We start from the raw sequence: 20,937 nt of genomic DNA, 5'->3' as shown, positions 1-20,937 counted from the left end.
GACATAGTAAATAAAAACCAAAGACCGTTTGATGACAATTTATGTCTGCTTTTCAGCACATTGAGAGGATTGCTCAATCAAGGCCATGAACAAAAGTCATTTGAACTGGTTTCAGCAAAATGCATGAACAGATAGTAGGCAGATCACAGAAACTCCAGAATTGATAGAGAAGAAGGCCTGAAGTTTACACAGCCAGGAAAACATTCAACTGAACTTTTTGGAATTCATTTAGCTGTAGTCTTACCTCTACCAGGCACTGGCTGTGTAGAGATTGAACACCTGGTTGCTACTACTGGATGCTTGGTACCAATGTCCTTTGCTGCTCACCATCACTATTCTTTGCTACTTTCTTCCTCACTCCAGAAATGAACCCAAGCAGTGCCTGCTTCCTCACATTTTATGTTGCAAATAAAGATCTTGCAAGGCTCCCACCAACAGGGATAGGATAGGGCACATGAATATATGAGGGATCTCCAAAAAATTCATGGGGAATTCACAGTATGAAAAAATGCATGGATTTCAAAATTTCCTCACACCAAAATAAACATTTAATTATATTTCCATGAACTTCTTTGAGTGCTTTCATATTGACTTGTACTTTGTGGAGATGGCAAGCATCAGCTATAACATGGAATATTTCCCAAAGATAAATAATTCATCTGAAGTTCATGGTTTGCCACCAGTTGGACAAATGCCCAATGAAATCTTGATTTATTTCCTCTGGAAAATGAGAACTAATTACTCCATATTATGAAGCTACTTTATAAAAGTTACATTCTGGTTAATATAGCAAAATTGAGTGGTTGGCAAAGCAATGGGAATGAAATTGAGAGTTTTCAGCAGAGAAATAACATGATCTAGTTTGCAGTTTTAAGCGCTAACTCTTTGTATTAATGTGGAAAGATTTATTTTGGGAGGGGCAGGATTGACACGTGGAACCAGTTAAGAGACTATTGCAATAATCTAGGTGAAAAGTTATGGAAACTTAGGCCAGAATGGTACTTGGAAGGTCTTACAATGATGCCCTATTGGGGTATATTTCCTAGAATATTTTATTAAAATGATTTAAAAGGCAGAAAGAGAGAGACAGATAGTGATACTATCCATCGTTTCACTCCTTAAACGTCCATCATGGCTGAGCCTGGGCTGGGCTAAAGCCGGAGCAGGGAACTAAATCTCAAGTTTCCGACATGGATAGAAGGAATCCAAATGCTTGAGTCATCACTTCCTGGAGTCGATAGCCAAAGCCAGAAATCAAACCCAGGCCCTTTAGTGGCACGTGGATGTTTTAACTGGCATCGTAAGCACAAGAATAAATGCCCATCCTGAAGTTGTATTTTGAGCAAGTTTATATAGATTTTCTGATATCATGAGTATGGAGTATATGAAAAATAGAAAAGAGTGATTCTTAGGTTTCGGGTCAGTTGAGTTGTCATTTTCTGAGAGGGTAGATCAAGTCTTGAGTGTTGATGGTGGGAAGATAGAATTCATTTTCGGAACTGTTAAGTGTGAAATGCTGGAGTACTTGAAGAGACCGTGGAAAAATAGAATTTAAGAGATAAATTTATTCTGACACAAACAAATTTTGAAATCTTCACATATAATATGTATACATATATGTATTTTCATGAACTTTAAAAATTCATTTTATTTGTTTGAAAGGCAGAGTTACAGAGTGGGATAGGAAGAGACAGGGGGAGACTCCCCCTAGCTCTTGAACATTCAGGTGAATGTGTACAATAGGGCGTTAGGTAGCTGTCTTCCAGAGGGAAGGCGAGGCTGGAGGTACAGACTGGGAAACATCAGCTGAGTGGTATACAAAGCCATGGTTCAGAGCAAATTGACTAGAGAGACAGAACAAACACAGAGGAACAGAACCCAGAAGGCTGAGCCCTGGGTTGCTCCAATGCCATGCCACTAACATAAGAAGAGATTATGTTTGTGAGACAAGATCTAGAGCATAAGTGATACAGTACGTGGCCATCCACGGTCAGAGTGGTCCAGCTTCTATCTAGTAACAGCATCAACTTCCCCAAACAGCCAATTCCTGTGCCTCTTGCATGGGTGTCCTGAGCCCAGCCTCATAGTGAAAGACAGCAGTGAGCTGCAATGAACCTGGCATATTGATGTTGGCTCTGAGGGATGCCAGCTCTGAGGATGTGTGTGAATTCTGATGGTCATGAGCACATGTGATCTGGGGTTAGTTATTAAACTGTGGAGTCAGGGGTAAGCTTCAATGCCTCTGCATGTGGCAGTGTCAATATATTTACAGTTATGATATTCGGGGCTGACTCTGGGGTATGGCAGGTGAGGCCACCACCTGCATTGCCGGCATCCCATGTGGGTGCTGGTTGGAGTCCTGGCTGCTCCATTTCTGATCTGGCTCTCCCTTGTGGCCTAAGAGAACAGTGGAAGATGGCCCAGGTCCTTGGGCCCCTGTGCCTGTGTGGGAGACCTGGAAGTAGCTCCTGGGTCCTGGGTCCTGGCTTTTATTGGCCTGGTTTTGGATCAACCCAGCTCCAGCCGTTGTGGCCATCTGGGGAGTGAACCAGCGAATGGAAGACCTTTCTCTTTCTCTGCCTCTTCCCTTCAAATAAATAAAAATAAAAATATATTCAAAATCTGATGCTATCTCTGACATTAATAGTCATCAAATTCATGTTGATTATTATTTTTAAATTCTTAAGTCAGGTAAATGTGGAAATGGTTATTTTAGAACCTCAGTGCTCAACGTTTTAGCACTGAAAAAGCTAAGTAACCCTCCATACTGACTGCTGGTGAAGTAAAATGTGATTGACAGATGTGAATCTTCTCATTTTTGTACTGAACTTTTATATTATTTCTCATCTATATAATAGGCTAGTTTTGTTATTCCAATTAGATTATAAAATAAGGTATAATTATTAAATAAGCTATAGCAGCTCCCAGATTACTGTGGGGATAATTTTCCACTTTGCACAGGTTTTGCAAAATATGGTCTTTTATTTTCAAGATTTTGTAGGATAAAGAGAAAACAATTTGTTTTTCTTTGAACAGGTAATAAAAACTTTAGATCCCAAATTAAATCCAGCATCCACTGAAATAATGCTACTCAGAAAGCAATTGGCAGAGAAGGAGAGAAGAATTGAGATTCTAGAGGTAAAGCTACCATGTTTGTTCATCTCTTAATCTGTAAATCCTGGTAATTACCTATTGTTGTATATTTGACACTAATTACAAGAAATTAGAAATGTCTTATTTTCACCTCAGTATATTTATCTGAAAGCATCTCATTAACCCATAGATTGGTCTCTACCCAGTTTATGCACTGTATGTGTCTCCCTCTGTGATAGTCATTCATATACATTTCTCTGACTTTCTAATACTATTACAATTCTGCTTTCACCATTTTGTGGATATGATTTCATTCAGAAAAAAAAATGGGCTGATTTTTTATGAAAAGTACTGTTCATGCAGTTAATCTGATTTATCTTCTCCCTGTTCCTCATCTGAACTTAAACAAACTTAGTTGGAAATTGAAGGAAAAGGAAATACAGAACTCCAGTGTAAATCTGAACTAAAGCAGCAATCATGGTCATTAAGCATGTGAGGTTATATTGTTAATGGCTTACTTTCAGGAATTGGTTGAGTCCAAATTTTAAAGGTATTTTGGTGCTAGTAGTTATGTCGTCCTTGATCTTGGATACGTATGTCAGTATTAAATGCGGTATTCTTAGATTTTGTAATTGAACCTATTCTGTTTCCTTTGCAAAGTGTTTTACAAAACTGTTTTAACGTGGTGGTGAGATTTAATGCTGTTCTTGAAGTCCTGTGTGCTTCCTCCTGATAACATATCTTCATCATTTTAGAGCTGAGTTCAGTTCTGCTTTCTTTGTAAATCAACTACACTGTTAAATTTCAGAGAAGGATATTCTGTTTCTATAGCTGGGGTTATTCTGAACAAGTAGGTATGGAATGGTGGAACTATTTTTATGTAAAGCCTTGCAGGCTTCAGCACCCTTGTCTCTCTGTCCAGAATACACACCACCCTGAGGTGCACTTGCTAGTGCTGCTAACCCAGCCACGTCAGGTGTTGTGAAAATCCCTGGAGGGCTCTGTGTATGAAGAATTGGTATTAGTTCTTCAACTTCCAATTCAGATGCATCTTCCTCTACAAAACTTTCCCTGCATTCCGTAGACAAGTGTAGTTTCCTACCCACATGAAGCCCATGTACTCTGAACTTGTGAATTCGTAGCTTTGGTCTTCTTTGTGGCACATGTCAGGGTGTCTTAAGAGCCTTATGTTTCTGTATCCTCAGCATTAAATTCTACATAAATCAGAGGCCTGGATTACAACCCTACTGGTGATTTATGAGCTAAAAGTCATCACCTTTCCTCTCTGGTCCCGTCTCCTCGTCTGTAAGATAATGAGACTTGGCCTGGATGGCCTCGGACATCTAAGCTGTTCTGACTGTTTACTGCCCAGGGAAGGCAGTAACCATTGTCGATGTTCGAAATGTGCATTCCCAGCAAGAGTGAGGACAACGTGATGTCTCAGACTATAGGACTCTAAGGAAAAACACCAGTGAAGTCGCAGTTGAAACACGACAAATAGGGGTCCCAGATTTACACAGCACAGAAATAAAAGAGGAAAAACAGAATGCAAATAGCAGATGCTGTTCCGTCTGCCATCTCTCCTGAGGGGTGCATTCCTGGGGCGATGTGAGCCAGGACAAGGCATGGCTTTCATCTCTCGGGCTTGGCTCCTGTATACTTTGTATATTATGGGCAAGTTGCTAAGAGGAAATTTGAGTGTTTCAGCATTATAGCATTTGATGTGAGCTGCCTATATCTGGCACTCAGCAGAATTTTTAAAATGAGCTGTAGTAGAGTACCTGTGGAAGGGATGCCAATCTCTATGGTGGCCACAGAGAATCTAGTATTCAGGCCACCAGGAATCTAGAGAAAAATGTGTCCAAAGCCATACAGCATCTTACAGAATCGTCCTGGGTAGTTTTTGACTACCTCCTCTGTAGCCCTGGTGTTGACTTGTCTGTGGTACAGCTGTTGGCACAGTGTTTTGGCGCTTTTCTCTAGGAGTCACTGGTTCTGTGTGAATGTGTGTGTGTTTACGCCACTCAGTTCTGCCAGGTAAACTCCTGCAGCAATCACAGGTCCTAGGTGTTCAGGAGGTTCTGTGCATGCATCAGGTCACGGGTTGATGGCTCTGTGTGCTTCACAAAAACATTCTTCAGATTCTCTCAGCATAGTGAAGAAGCGATTCTGTTTTTAGAAACTTGAGCTGATTTCTGGGATTTTAATTGTCCTCTATCCTTTTCTAGAGTGAATGTAAAGTAGCAAAATTCCGTGATTATGAAGAAAAACTCATTGTTTCTGCATGGTATAACAAGGTGAGTTGAAATTCAGCTAATGATTGGATGTTTAGGACACTGTCATCACACGTTTTTGAGCAGGAACTGTGATTTTCACAATGGCCCAGGTCATGACACGTTTGTGTATGTAACTGGAGAGAATGTTACCCTAACTGTGTGTCCTAGAGATTTTCCTTTCACTGTCAGTCATGACTGATTTTGTGACTCATCAACCTCAAGCTAATACATGTAAAAGCATGGGCATGTTGATAAATATTTTTAAAAATTGTCTTATTTGAGCTAAAATATTTTTTGTTATTTTTTTAATGCAGGGAGTACACTACAATAATTGTCTTATCTGTCCTACCAAGGAGGAAATAGCATAAAGTCATTGGCAGTGTCCTTCTTTGTGACCTTTGTGTTGGTCATCCAGTGATATCAGGCACTGAGGACTGTTTTGTTTGTTCCTCTGCTGTTTCTTATGCATAATTCAGTTAAGAAATGAGAGTTAAATACTATATTATTTAATTTGCAATGTCTCTGTTAAGCACCCGCTATCTCCCATGTACTATGCTAGTTGTTAGCAATGCTAAATTCAATAAAAATTTTCTTAACATATTCTAGTGTGAGGGAGTCATGCCTTCCCTTAGGAGAAATCCAAGAGTTGTGACCCTGAGGGTTACACCACCACTTGCGAGGCCCACATCCTCTGTTGTAGAGCCAGATTGAGTCCCAGCTGCTTTGCTTCTGAACCAGTTTCCTGCTAACACAGGAACTTTGGTTGGCAGTGTAGTGGTGTGGAGAAGTGAGGCCTTTAAGATGAATTAATGTCTTTTTGTGAGATTGGATTAGTTCTCACACGAATGGATTGTCGTGGTGACAGCAGGCTGTTGTAAAGTGGGTCAGCTCCATCGTCCTGTCTCTCTTCTGTACACGTCCATTTACTACTCCAGCATGCAATCCCACAAAGTGGTGCTCTCCACCATGTTCTAACACAGCATGGGACCTGCACCACCTATGGCTGTCTGATACTGAACTTACCTTCCTCCAGAACTAAACAGCTAAATAAATCTTTTTGCTTTATACGTCACCGAGTGTCAGATATTCTGTTACAGCAACAGAAAATGTATTAAGACAAAGGTTTGTTTAAATGATGGTAGCTGAGTCCCATAAGAACAAGCAGAAATGCGCAAAGCCCACTGGTCTCTTAACTCAGAAAAGTCATTTCATGGGGACAGCATTATGGCACAGTGGGTTAAGCCACTGCCTGTCATGCCTGCATCCCATATGAGCACCAATTCATGTCCTGGCTGTTCCACTTCTGATACAGCTCACTGCTAGTGCGCTTGGGAAAGCAGCAGAAGATGGGCCAAGTGGTTGGGACTCTGCCAGGTGACCCAGATGGAGTTGCAGGTTCCTGGCTTTGGCCTGGCACAGCCCATACTATTGTGGCCATTTGGGGAGTGAGCCAGCAGATGGAAGATATCTCTCTCTCTCTCTCTGTCGATCTCTCTCTCTCTCTCTCTCTCTCTCTCGATCTCTCTCTCCCTATCTGTAATTCTGCCTTTCAAATGAATATATATATCTTTTTTTAAAAAATGAGGGAGATCATTTCATCACAATCTTTTTTTAAAACACAGATCCCTGCACCATCCCAAGGTAAAGGGAGTTGTACATAGATTCTTTCTGTTCAGGGATGAGTAGGAGCTGTAACGTTAGAGTGTAGACAGAAGGAAGGGAACCATTGTGGCCACTTTACAAATGTGTTCTGAGCCAATCTTTAGTTTCATAAAAAAAGTACAACTGGGTGATGAGACATCTGTTTCATGCTATGACAGTAACTGGTACTGGACTAGCCTTTCCATCATAAACAACCAGAAAATGGACAAAGTAAATGAACATAGTTTTCAGATATTGGGAAATGGGAAGTGCAGGACTATAATTTACAAAAGAAAGGAATATCTCAAGTGTCAGCACTGCAACCTCGAGCTTTTCTCTTGCAGGCATTTTCTGTTAACCATTGCAAGAGGGGGTGGGCAATCAAAACCCAGCAGTCTTGAGAAAATACAGGCTGGAGTTTGAGGTGATTGACATGGCTGGAATCTGTAGGCTAGAAACAGGATGGAGCTACCCTAAGAGTTCATAAACCTTCGGAGATACAAATTAAATACTAAACTCCACTGTGTAGAGTGAGACTCTGTGAGACCTAGCAAAATACATTTACCAGAGATAAAACTAACTGAACTTTAAGGCTAATGGGAGCCATACCTGTTACAGGGCTGATATCTGAATTTTGGACAGACTGCATTCAATAGCTCAGGTGATCAATGGAGACCCCAGGAGGGTCATTCTTTAGGAGCCCTGGATTGTAGGCTACTCTAGACCCACCTTTTCAAAACTTTGAAAAAGGACTTTAAAGGATTAAGGTGTTCTATGGGTAAATTGCCTATCAAAACAAAACTCAACACTCTTTAAAGTAAGCATAATTCCAACATTCAACAATAATAATTTTACATAATCAATCCATTATCAAGAAACAAATGAAGAAATGGAAATATGTGACTTTTAACTGGAGGAAAAATAGTTCATAGAAGTAGACATGGAAATGAAAAATCACAGAATTATCAGACAGGCACTTTTAAATTGGTGGTATAAATATATTCAAGCATTTCAAGGAAAGTATGAAAATGAGAAACGTAAGCTGTATTTAAAAAGTACCAATTGATACTTCTTAAGCAGAACACAAAATATATTAAAAAATAAATAAGCCAAATGGCAAATTAGACACTACAAAAAAAGTGTTATAGATACTACCCAAACTGAAGCATAGAGAGAAAAAATGACTGAAAAAAATTAACAGAACCACAGTAACCTAAGGTTAACATCAGGTCATCAAGGTAAACACCAAGAACAGTGTACCAAGATACATTATAGCCAAATTGCCAAGGAGTAATGATAATAAAGAATAAAGTCTGAAAAACAACTAAAGGACAAAAAGATTCAAAATGAATAAAGGATCAAAGTGATGAATGACTGGATCTTTCATCAGAAATTATGTAAGCCAGGAAATAATGGAAAGACATCTTCAATGTGTTCAAAATTCTCTGCTTGTTGAAATTTTTTTTCAAAACTGAAAGCAAGATGAAGACATACTGCAACAAAGGAAGAAGAGGAAGAAGGAGAATGGAAGGAGCGGAAGGATGAGGAGGAGAAGGTTTAGGAGGAGAAGGAAACATTCCAACCATGAAGTCCCCACTCGGCACTGGCTTTCAGTGAGGTGAGGCAGAGAGCAGTCAGCATGGAGGACTCTATCACCTGACCCTCCCCTGAAGATTGCTATGTAGTGATGAAAATGATTAAACTTGTTAAGGAGCTTATTTATGTTTGAGAAAGTTTCTTTTGGTCTCTATTCCCTAGAGGTGATACAAGTGTCGATTTATTCCTATGTTTATAATCTTCCATTTTCAATTCTTATCAGGTCTAGACTGTGGCACCAAGAAGATATTACCCTGCACCTCCTGCTTGCTAATCACTGTCAGTCTGACTCATAGATCATGCTCAATAAGTATTTATTGAGTTGGCTTGAAAATATTATTAATGTGAGGCTTGATTCCACAATTCCACCCACTGTTTCCAAATAAAAGAAGCAACTCCTGCAGTTTGTTTTTTCTACACTTTGGGAGACACCACAAGTACATATTGGTATTGAGAAAGCAGTACAATTTTTCCAAAAAAGAAAATGATAATTTATGAGCCATACTATAGGATGCTGCCATATATCCAAAGCAAATCAGAATAATAAAGGAGGGCAGGTTTCATAACAAATATATCCAGAACTTTATTTTCAGTGACTTAATGGTAGAAATACCTGTGCACATGTGTGGTAGAAAATAATTTTTTATTTAAATATTTATTTATTTATTTGAAAGGCAGTTACAGAGAGACAGAGAGAGAGGGAGACTCAGAGAGGTCTTCCAAATGCTGGTTCACTCCTCAAATGTCTGCAATGGCTGGAGCTGGGCTGATCTGAAGCCAGGAGCCAGGAGCCTCTTCTGGGTCTCCCATGTGGGTGCAGGGGCCAAGCACTTGGGCCATCTTCTGCTGCTTTCCCAAATGCATTAGCAGGGAGCTACATCTGAAGTGTAGCAGCTGTGACTTGAATTGGCACTAAACTGGCAGAATTCCAGGAGTCAGAGAATGATGTTGAGCTAAAGAAAAACCACTGTTCCTATCAAGTACATGAACACGAAGGGATCCAGGGAGAGGAAGATATTTGGGAGTCAAGGAATGTGAGGGGTGGTCCTGAAGCTGGGAGCACATGGTGCAGAGTGAGACGTTGGCTGCACTCTCTGGCCCACCTACTGGAAACCTTCTAGTTTTGAAACTGGGTTGAGTTGGGGGAGCTGCATCAGCTAATTTATGGAATTCTGTAAGTTGTGTGCTTAGTGGGCCACAGATTGTAATGAACACCATAACTTTTCTTAGGAATACATATAAAAGGAACAGTTGTCATGTGGAAGTGTCCAGAAAAGTGATGGAGCCTGCCCGAATTTCATTTCCAGGCAAAAAGGAAGTTGTTTACTGGGTGTGTGTTTGGGGGGGGGGGGTGTCAGTTTGAGGTTTCTCTGGTTCTCTATTAGGCCCCCACCATCAATGTGTCACACAGGCAGGATTGTGTGCTTTTTAATTTTGTCATTTACCACCACATAGTGAGGCTTCTACTCTCAAATCTGTGTTTTAGGAGAATAAAATGGAAGATTGGTCAAAGTCTGATTAAACTGTTGAAGAGTCATAAATCAGATGTCCCTAACCCTGCCAACCCCTCAACTTCCTTGCAATTTTGGTTGCTTAGCAAGAAGTCTGTTCATTGGGCCTGAGTGAGACTAAGAGCAGAAAACCCTGACCCCAGCCACAGACTCTGGAATCCTTGTTTGTCAAAGCTGCTTAGTCACCTGGCCAACGCCAGCCTCTGGTCTGCAATCAAGCATGGTGTGGTCAGGGGACTTCCTCTCCTGGACTTCCCCCTGTACATGCAGTCCAACTACGCCAGACCTGAACACACTTCCGTGAGAACCGCAGGTGCCATGTGTGTCTTGCTCCTTCCCCTCTCTAAATCCCTCAACTTCAAGCCCAGTAGTAGCTTTATGCTGCACTGTCTCTTTGCAGGAACATGGTGGAGAGATTATTTGATATGGGATAAGTTAGATAGTATAAGTTCCTGAGCTGGAACCCACATGTCCCTTACTCCACGTTACCATATTCACCTACCTGCCAATCAGATGAAGTACTTCCCCTCACCCAGGACCTTGGGGCGGTATCATGTAACCAGTTCTGTTTTCTCAGCTGGGTAAAGAGAAGCACAGTCACTGTCTCCTCATGGACCCACAGTGAGCAGTATATGAAAATCCCCTTGACCTTTCCTGGCTATCTCCCTAAATGAAGCCCACAAGTACGTGTGTATTTTCCTCACTTTGTAAATAAACACTGTCGCATTTCATATAGTGTTTGTGCCTCTATTTAGAATTCATCTCTCAATAATAGGCAAGAGTCTGAAATAAAAATTTAGGCCCAACTTAGTCCATAACAGATTCACAGCCTGGGTTGTCTTTTGGTAAAACTCGTCATCCCTGATAGCTCAGGTCATGCGCTATTGCTTGCACACGTGTGCCCACCATAAGGGAATGGGCTCAAGGGGACCTGGAGCTTTCAAAATGGATGGAGGAAAAGAGAAAAAATGCTTATAACAAGATCTTTGTGTAAGTAATGCATGGACAGGAAGAAAGTTCATATTCAGAGTTCATCTCTAATGACCTTTGAGAAACACACACACACAAACACACATTTATACGGCCAGAAAATTTGATTACTGTCAACTATCACTACAAGCTTCGTGTTCATTATGGCCATAGCCCACCTGCCGTGGTTCAACCTCATGTATTAAGTCAGGATGAGTCCCCAGGAGTTTTATGTTTATTCTATAAGGGGAGGTCATGTAGCTGCCCATCCAAAATCGTGGAGGAGGAATGCAATGCAGAGATGACTTCGACAAATTCCTTAATTTTAAAGATACGGAAACTGAGACACACAATATATTTTGACCAATTTCCCGTAGAGTCTTTTGCTTTGGTGATTTGGTTGAGGAACAATAACAAAGAAATGGACAACAAGATCCTGGATAGTCAGGAAGTTCTAGGCTTGATTTGGTTGGTTTCATCCAGGCCTGCTTTCTAGAGATGCAGCTTTCCAGAGGGTTACAAAGCAGTGCACAAGGGTGGGGCTCCTTCTTTTACCAGGAAGAAAGGACCAGAACCACCTCTCATCCACTCAAACCTCACCCATTGCTTCCAGACAGCATCCCAGTTAGCTTAGGCGAGCTCTAGACAAACGTCCTCCTTTCTCTGTCCTTTACTCTGTGAATAGAATTGGCTTTTCTTTGAATCCCAACCAACAGGAAAGAAAAGCCCTATGGCCTTGTGGCCTGCTTTGTTATTAGCTATTTGAAATACTTAGGTCTAACCACCTTAGAATGATCTTCTCAAATGGCTGGATGCAGCTTACCAAGAGTGTTTTGTCTGTTTGCACAGGGGGTTGGATCCAAACATCATGAACTCAGTGTTCCTTGGTCCTCCCTACCAGTCACTGACTCCCTGCAGCAACCACACCGGGAATATGGAGCAGGGTTCTGGCATTGCATCAGAAATGTCTGCTCTGCAAAATTCTAACAGGGCCCAGTAAGGTAGGCGGGCAATCCTGGCCATGAAAACTTACAGTGTGGTTGCAAGAAAAGATCATACTTACTGCATAGCTAAATCCACTGTGAAAAGTCATGCGAATAGATGCTTGATGGAGGGTTTCTGGCATTTAAGATATTCTTAGAGGTAGAAACTATTTCCATATTTGCTCTCCAAACCTACTTCCCAGGTTTGGTTAATTGAGTTCAAGGCCAAGTAGTGCTCCCTCTTAATCCACAGAGACTGGTTCACTGGTTCAACAGCACTTGCTTTCCCTGCCAGTAAGTGGGACCTAATACTTGCCCTGTTGTCTTTCCAGATGGTTATTCTGAGGCCAAAATAAGAAAAAGCATACCAGATGCTACTAAATGGGAGAGCCTCCTGGTTAACCTCTGTGGCTGTATCCAGGGTCCACTTTCTAACATTCATCCCCTCTTTCACAACACCTTGACCTGAAACCAGAAGCAAACATGTCCAAGAAAGGATGTTGGAAGAGGCACATTACAATCACAACTTGCATGATGCACTTTGTGAATTACAAATCACTTTTTAATTTGATTGTACAAAAACTTTCTTCAAGGAAGGAATAATTATCTTTTTTTTTATCTTTTGGACAAAAAGGTAAATCATTTAGCACATAAATGCTTTGCCCTGGGCTAATTCAAAGAAGATAGCAGAGCTGTATTTTGGATTCAGTTTTCTCAGAGGCTGATTTCTCTGATATTTCCACAGGCACTTTCTTTCAGTCCCATAACATCTGGGCAGGCCACAGTGGTTTCAGAGCCCACGTCACTTCTCCATCCCGACAACATCAGGCTCGAGGAATGGCACAGATGCGGTGTCTCACGGGGGAAAGGGTGATGCCCATTCTGAAGTTCAGGGTCAGCTTCTCATCGCTTGGAGGTTTGAAGGTAAACTTTTGCATGAGGGAAGTGAAGAAAATAAACAGCTCGGACTTGGCCAACTGTTCTCCAAGGCATGCCCGCTTTCCTGAAAGACAGGAACAGAAGAGTTATCTTGTCAGGTGGCAATGGTGTCTAGCAGGGATTGGTGTCCTAACCACATCCTTCAAAACCTGAGCAGAGATAGGGTCTGCGAGACACCTGGGCCTATCTGTCTAGGGGCTTATTTGCATCTGAGAACCACCTGGCTTCATTAGAACACCGAATGTGGAAGCCCAAGGTCACAAAGTCAAATGCAATTCAGGGCCTGGGTTCTGGAGTAAAGTTGCTGGGGTGCAGGACAGCAGAAATGGGAGGCCTGGGCTGGCCTAAAAAGTATAATGCTTTCAAAAATGATTTAACAAACAACAATAGCAAAAGCAGACAACAAGATAGTGTGTGAAAATTTTCAGTCCATAAAAGGAAACTGTCCAAAATATAAGCAAGTCAATAGCAAAGCAGGGATTTTCCTCTCTGATCAGGGCAGGCCAGGGCTCAGTGACAATGACAGAACTGCTCCAGCTCCCTCCTAGGCTGGTCCTTCTTACACACAGTGTTTCTCCCCACAAAGCTCTCTGCATCTAATGTTGAAACAAAGTCCCTACTTCTAATGTCCTGATGCAGACTTTATCAATTTTCATGCCCTGATCTTTCAACTTGATCTGGCAGACCCCAGATCACAATGATGGAGGCAGGCATGTAGGATAAAATTGATCAGGTTTGGGATCACCTCCAGCATTAATATCCTGATACCAGACTCCATGTTGAGAAGCTTTACAGAAGCCCCAGGCTTTGAGCAAACAGGATAATGAAGACTCAAAAAGACAGGAGCCCTCTTTGCCATCACAGCATTTTTAGAACATGCCAGCCTATTGCTGACCAAGGGAAGTCACAAGCATTGTGGTCCAACCAGAGACCTGCACACACCCTGGTCATACACTGCTCAACCACAGATTTGTTCGATTTACTACCCTTAATTATTTTGGGTCCGGGTTGGGTGGGGAGAAGGGCTCTGGGAATTTAACAATAGCTGCATAGTACAAAATAAACACCTCCTTTCTTTCACCACCTCATTTTCAGTGATTGGCTTGCTGCATGTCAGGGAAGCAAACTCAAGTTTTACTTGTGATTCTACAAGAGTGTAGGGCCCACAGCTCACACATGGTATTGCCCTGGCCACATCCCACTTCCTGGATGGGTGCATGAAGTGGAAGCCGAGGGAAGGAGATCCAACTCAGCTCCTCCCACTTTCCAGCCATGTGATTGGGGCAAATTAAGTACTATCTCCAGGCCTTAGTCTAAATGCTAGTGTGTGTATTAGTGAAGGTGTATGTGTTTAAGAGGAGAACCCTATTTTATATATTATGTGGCTATGCTAACATAAAGGTCAATATGTTAGTAAATATTTGCAGCAAAGCTAGGTATTTTATAATGTCACTGGGATAAGGATAAATATTCTTGCTTTATAATTGCTTATGATTAATGATCTGGATAACTCTCAAAACAAAAGACAGAATAACATAACCTGAAAACCAACCTGTAAATAACTCTTTATAAATGAATAAATAAACTAGCTGTCTATATATTAAAATTATTTATGGTCTCACTTTCCAGAATGTGCCCATTATTCTGAAATAATTTCAAATTATTTCAAATGTATAGAAGATTTGCAAAAAATAAAAAAAAAATCAAGAACTTGCTTCTCTTGGGTTGAGTAAACTGTCTACACTGCCCATGTGTTTCCTATAGACATGGGTGTTCACTCACCTAACCACAACATAACCACCAGAGCTGGGAAATTAACACTACTGATTCCCTACCATCAGAGCCTCAGATCCGATTCAGGTTTTGCCAGTTATCCTAATGATATCCTTCATTATAAAAGCTTTCACTTCAGATTCAAGCATTGGGTTTAGCTGTCATGTCTCTCTAGTCTTTCTCAGTCTGGAACAATTCCTTACTTTAGGCAACTGTCAAGCCTTTGGCATTTGAAAAGATTACATATCAGTTATTTCATAAATGTCTTTCATGTTCCCTCAGGATTTAATTCAAATGGTGAAGGTCTGCATTTTTGGTAGGAACGTCGCCTAACTGATGCTGGGTTCTCATTTCATCCTATCAGGTGGTGCACAACATTACCAGTGCTCACATGATTAAGAAGATATTTACCAAGTACTCTCTTGAAAAATTATTATCTGATTTTAAAACTAAAAATAACTAAAAATGTTTTGAGGCTATGTTAATAAACCATTCCTCACTAAACTTTCATCCACTAGTTACCATTGCTATTTCTTTCTTTCTTTCTTTCTTTTTTTTTATTTGACAGGCAGAGTTAGACAGTGAGAAAGACAGAGAGAGAGGTCTTCCTTCCGTTGGTTCACCGCCCCCCCCCCCCAAAAATGGCCACCATGGCTGGAGCTACGCCTGATCTGAAGCCAGGAGCCAGGTGCTTCCTCCTGGTCTCCCATGCAGGTACAGGGACCCAAGCACTTGGGCCATCCTCCACTGCTTTCCTGGGCCACAGTAGAGAGCTGGACTGGAAGAGGAGCAACCGGGACTAGAACCTGGCGCCCATATGGGATGCCGGTGCCACAGGTGGAGGATTAACCAAGTGAGCCACAGCGCCCGCCCCTCCATTGCTATTTCTTAACCAAATTATTTATGCCTAATGGTTGGAAACTGTAATTTTTAAAAATTCCATCATTTTTTTTTTTTTTGACAGGCAGAGTGGATATGAGAGAGAGACAGAGAGAAAGGTTTTCCTTTTTGCCGTTGGTTCACCCTCCAATGACCGCTGCGGCCGGTGCATCTCGCTGATCCGAAGCTAGGAGCCAGGTTCTTCTCCTGGTCTCCCATGCGGGTGCAGGGCCCAAGGACTTGGGCCATCCTCCACTGCCTTCCTGGGCCATAGCAGAGAGCTGGCCTGGAAGAGGGGCAACCAGGATAGAATCCGGCGCCCCAAACCAGGACTGGAACCCGGTGTGCCGGCACCGCAAGGTGGAGGATTAGCCTATTAAGCCACAGCGCCGGCCAATTCCATCATTTATTAGCACTCTTCTAAGGAACACCTGCTCTCCTCATTCATCAATGCACTCATCTGTTTATAGCAGTATGGATTCATGAATTTGTTTTTTTTTAAAGGGTTATAAATCTATCATTACTTGTTTTGGTGCCCAAAATATTCTAGATTTGGCCATTTGATACCTATTCAAGTGGATATTTACTAACTGTCAGCAGAACATGAGGAGTCCTCAAAAAGTTTGTGGAAAATGCATTAAAAACCTATGCATAATTTCATAATACTTTGTATCAAAATAAACTCAGCTTTAATTCCATTTTCCATGACCATTTTGAAGTCCCCTTTTATGATTTGGATTAACATTATATTTTCCCTTCACTAACCCTGCAAGGAGCCATATTTCCTGAAATCGTGACTCCTTATAGCAGATAGTTACGTACAAAAATCAAGATCTGGAGCCCAGGATGTTTATTGCTCTTGCATTGTTGCTCCAAGGTCATTTTAACTAATAGAGCTGGAGAATAAATTTATGTCAATATATTATTCAAAGGTGTGCATATACATCCAAATTTATGTCTATATTTATTTCTACATCTACTTACCAATCTAATTATTAAATATGAGTTTACAGGGATTCCTCTGATTCCAATCCAACACCTGCTCTAGGCTTCCATTGCTCCCTTCCTTGAGTGAGTATCCTTCTGTCTCTACTGGGGCTACAAGACCTCACACCAGTCACTATCACTCTCTATCTAATGTGTTTTTTTAATAGCTTACTTTCTTCTGAATACATATTCATTACAAAAAGAAAACAAACACGAAAAATAAAAAAAGTCATAAAAGATACCTGTAATCTCACAATACAGATAAACCATTGTCAACATCTTGGCATATTTCCTCATTGTCCTTGTGGGGAATCCCCTTGGATATCATAAAAGGTCTTACTATCTGTAGTTAATTCTACATGCATCTTTTGATACTTCATTTTTTCTCATGTAATTAAATATTGTTGGAAATTTGTTTATGTATGCATGCCTCCATTTTGTCTTCTACGTATAACATGTTGAAGAAATAAAATTAAATCATTCTTGAAAATTTGTTTCAGAAATGTACTTTACAATTTTGTCATTGCTATATTTTTTTGTGTTTGCATGTGTTTAATACACCTCTATTCCCCTCATCTTAAATCTCTTCACCTATCATAAAACTATTATTAGCAACATGTTAAAATGACACCAAATCAGCTGTTTGGAAGAGCCTAAGATTCTTCTTGAAAAATCCATGTATCATGACAACACTGATATTGACAAGATGTTGTCAACAAGATGTTGAGAATGATTTATCTGTATTGTGAGCTTACAGGTATATTTTCCCAGGAAATTGGGAACCAGGTTTAAAGAATTCTCCAATTGGTTTTATCAGTAATCAGCTGTGTGAATTTGAGGAGACCATTTCTTCTCATGGAGCTAAACCTGTCAAATATGTGAAATAATCTCTCTCCCATGTTGCATGGCTGTACAAGGATTTCAGTGACACAGAAGGTATGAATTTTAAAACCATGAAAAATGAGTAATATTTCCATTCAAAATATCACCTCAATTAAAAAATTCTTGGATTTTCCTCCTGCTCCTACTAACTGGCTATCATTATCTAACCAGGATAATGACCTTATTAGTAAAATGAGAGAAATGGTTTAGGTTTTTGGCAGTGTTCTTCCCAATCCTATCTCCTGTGATCCAGTGATTTTAATTGGAAAATGAGGAATGAGGTCTTGTTTTTCATGTAGTCACCTGCTAATCTCATGGATCAAATGGGAAGAACTCAAATGAGTAAAATGAAATATGAATTTTTAATTAATAACTTTGTAATCTTACCTGAAAATGCATTTTCAATAATTTCATAACTGGCTCTTTTCTAAGATAAGGGCAGTTGCTATCAACATATAATTATTCCAGGGAAGCTATATTTAGAAAATTCTAGACCAACAGTGAGGAGAAGCAACTTTATGCCAAAGGTAGGAGTGTGGCAGAACAATTAAACAGTTGTGTTGCCATTTTTAACTCGTCTCCTGTTCCATCTGACTAGCATTCATTCTATCACAACTTCTGTGGGAATCCCCAGATTGCTTGCCTCTCTGAATTTCAAGCATCTCAGAAAGAGAGATGATGAGACCAAAACAACTCCAACCTCCCATTACCCTTGGATACACATCATTACAATATGATTTCATAGCCCTTCCCAAGTCATTTTCCCTCCTCTTGAACTGGGGCTTGCCTTGTGGCTTGCACTGCCTAATAGTATGCCAGTTCCCTGCTGGGACATTAAGAAGGCAGTGTGCTTCTTATTCGCCTTTGTGAGAACTTATTGCCATTATGTGAACAAGCCAGGCAAGCTAACTAGAGAATGAAAGATACCATGGAAGAAAACCCCTGTGGTCCAACTCAGGTCATCTGAAAACAGCCTTCGGCCAACTGATCTCCCTAACGTGTAAGAGAGCCCAGCCAAGATCAGCAGAGCCACATATCTTATTAGGCTTGTGAGCAATAACACATGCTGATTGTTAAGTCATGGAGTTTTGTACCCTTCGTTTTGCAGCAACATGCTAACTAATACATATGGTATGAACTCAGGGGAAAAGTGGAGGGACCTTTACATAGGTACTTAAGTTCCATTTTAGTTGTACTGGAGAGAACAGTAGATTAGAAACACAAAAACTTGAGTCCTACTCCCTGTTCTGCCAATTCCTTGGGTACAGGATCTTGGATAAGAAATAATTCTCTATTATTTTTGATTTCTTTATACTAAGAAAGAAATACCAAACTGTCTCACTATTAAAAACTGGGTTGTATATAAGGATCAAATGAGATGATTTGTTTGTAAATGAAACCTGTAATTAAGAGGGTGTATAACAAGTCTCAACAGCAAAGCACCAGTGAGTCACTGTGTGTAATTCTTTTTATACTATAGCTAATGAAGATGAGAGAATTTTCTTTAACAGGGAGACTCATAAAACAACCATGAGGAAGAGGCTTCTGTAACATGAAGGAAAGATATCCAGGCATCACTCAGCCTGGAGGATCTTTCTTCATTGAAAGCTAAGGACATCTATGAGGATTCCTCTAATCCCAGCTGCAGCAAGCAAGTGAAGCATTTTTGTGGAATGAATAGAGGGTCACGTTTTTTTCATTTCAGCATTTTGTGGATCTGATGCAGAAGCCAAAACATGAGGATAATTTTAAGAACTGAAGAATACAGCTGCAATTTTATGTTGTAATACAAATCTTGAAACTATTGCAGAGCGGAATACTAGATGGTATCTTGTATCAGCTTTCCTATCAGAAGTGACTTCTGCAATGAGAGCAAATGTGGCATAGAACCAGATGAAGAGAGACACAGCAGACACAATCAGAATGAGCTGAGACCTACCCAGGGCAGTGCAACACAATGTGAAAGCATGAGCTTTGGGGGCACCCAGAAATGAGGCCAAACTCCAGGTCCTCCCTCTCACAGCTTTAGCAACATCAGCTGCAAAACGACAACCTCAGAAAATCACCCCACATTTAAAGCTAATGATAGAGAAACTACCATGCATTTCACAGTTTGGGTTCTGTATAGCATTTAGTTATTTTCCAGAGACAGAAAGAATAGAAACTGGTTTTTGACAAATACTGGGGAGTAGCTTTGCTCTGCCATGTGATTCGTGACTTTAGCTTCCATACTTTACTTTTCTTATCTCATTTTCTTTTTTAAAGAATTATTTATTTTAAAGTTAGAGAGAGGGGGAGTGAGGGAGAGAGAAAAAAACAGAGCGAGATATCTTCCATCCACTGGTTCACTCCCCCAAATGCCCACAATAGCCAGGACTGGTTCAGACTGAAACCGGGAGCCAGAAACTCCATCCTGGTTTCTACTGAGTGGCAGGAATCAAAGTACCTAAGTTATCAACTGCTACCTTCCGGACACATTAACAGGAAGCTGGATTGGAAGTGGAGTAGCTGGGACTCGATCCCAAGCACTCCAGTATAGGTTGCAGGTGTCCCAACTGGCAGCTTAACCCACTGAACCACAAGGCCTGGATCCAGCTTCCTTATCTCTAAAGTGGTGATAGTAACTCAAATATTGTGAGGTTATACTAGAACATATGTTCTATGAGGTCAGTGCTGTTTTTTTCTATTTCCTTCATTGTCATATCTTTAGGGCTAAACACTTAATATATAATAGATATTCTATAAATACTTATGAACTTAAGGATTTGGGAAATTATTTGATGGAACTCAATGCCTGGAACATGCTAAGAAATTTTTAAAATTGATTTTATAGTATTTGAGCTAAAAATACCCTTTGTAACCAGTAATCAAAAAATGTGAGAAAGTTTTCATTGCATCCTCTTTCCTACCTTTCAAGCAATGCACCCTATAAACGTACCAACAGGTTTTAAAAAGGTAACTAAAATTAAAAAGGCAAAAGGACCTCTACAGGAAGTACTTACAAGTAAGACCCAATGTAGTTAAGACAGTGGTGTTTAGCGTCACTGCCTGATGCCCATGCGGCAAATAGGTAACCCCTTCCACTTGATGCCTCCTCATCACCTTACTCAGTCAGCTCTATCATGTGTCTTGGCAGTCCATAAAAAGAACTCAGGATATTTCAATACTCTGTAAAGATGGCAGGGCCGGGGCCCTGTCCCCAGATTTCTGGAGCACAGAATAAAGACTGAAATTTCTGTTAGAGGTAAGAGAAGGCTTAAGAAGTAAGGGCAAGGGGCCAGCACTATGGCATAAAAGGTTAAACCACCACCTGCAGCGCTGGCATTCCATGTGGATGCCAGTTCCTGTCCCAGTTGCGACACTTCCTATCCAGCTCCCTGCTAATGGGCTTGGGAAAGCAGTGGAAAA

The 20,937-nt window shown here is 40.8% G+C and overlaps 1 protein-coding gene across 2 annotated transcripts in view; it reads right to left on the bottom strand.

The window, feature by feature from the left end:
- Positions 1-12,613: 12,613 nt before the first annotated feature.
- LOC133759828 (cytochrome P450 2J1-like) overlaps positions 12,614-20,937 on the bottom strand; it is a 44,750-nt gene continuing 36,426 nt past the window's right edge. For both annotated transcript variants that reach the window (XM_062191434.1, XM_062191433.1), the window contains exon 9: positions 12,614-13,072. In XM_062191434.1, the coding sequence (XP_062047418.1) occupies positions 12,894-13,072 (179 nt within the window). In that variant the 3' untranslated portion in view covers positions 12,614-12,893. The remainder of the gene's footprint in view (positions 13,073-20,937) is intronic.

This window comes from Lepus europaeus, chromosome 5 (assembly GCF_033115175.1).
Source record: "Lepus europaeus isolate LE1 chromosome 5, mLepTim1.pri, whole genome shotgun sequence".
Classification (NCBI taxonomy): domain Eukaryota; kingdom Metazoa; phylum Chordata; class Mammalia; order Lagomorpha; family Leporidae; genus Lepus; species Lepus europaeus.
This window is presented reverse-complemented; position numbering and strand designations above follow the sequence as displayed.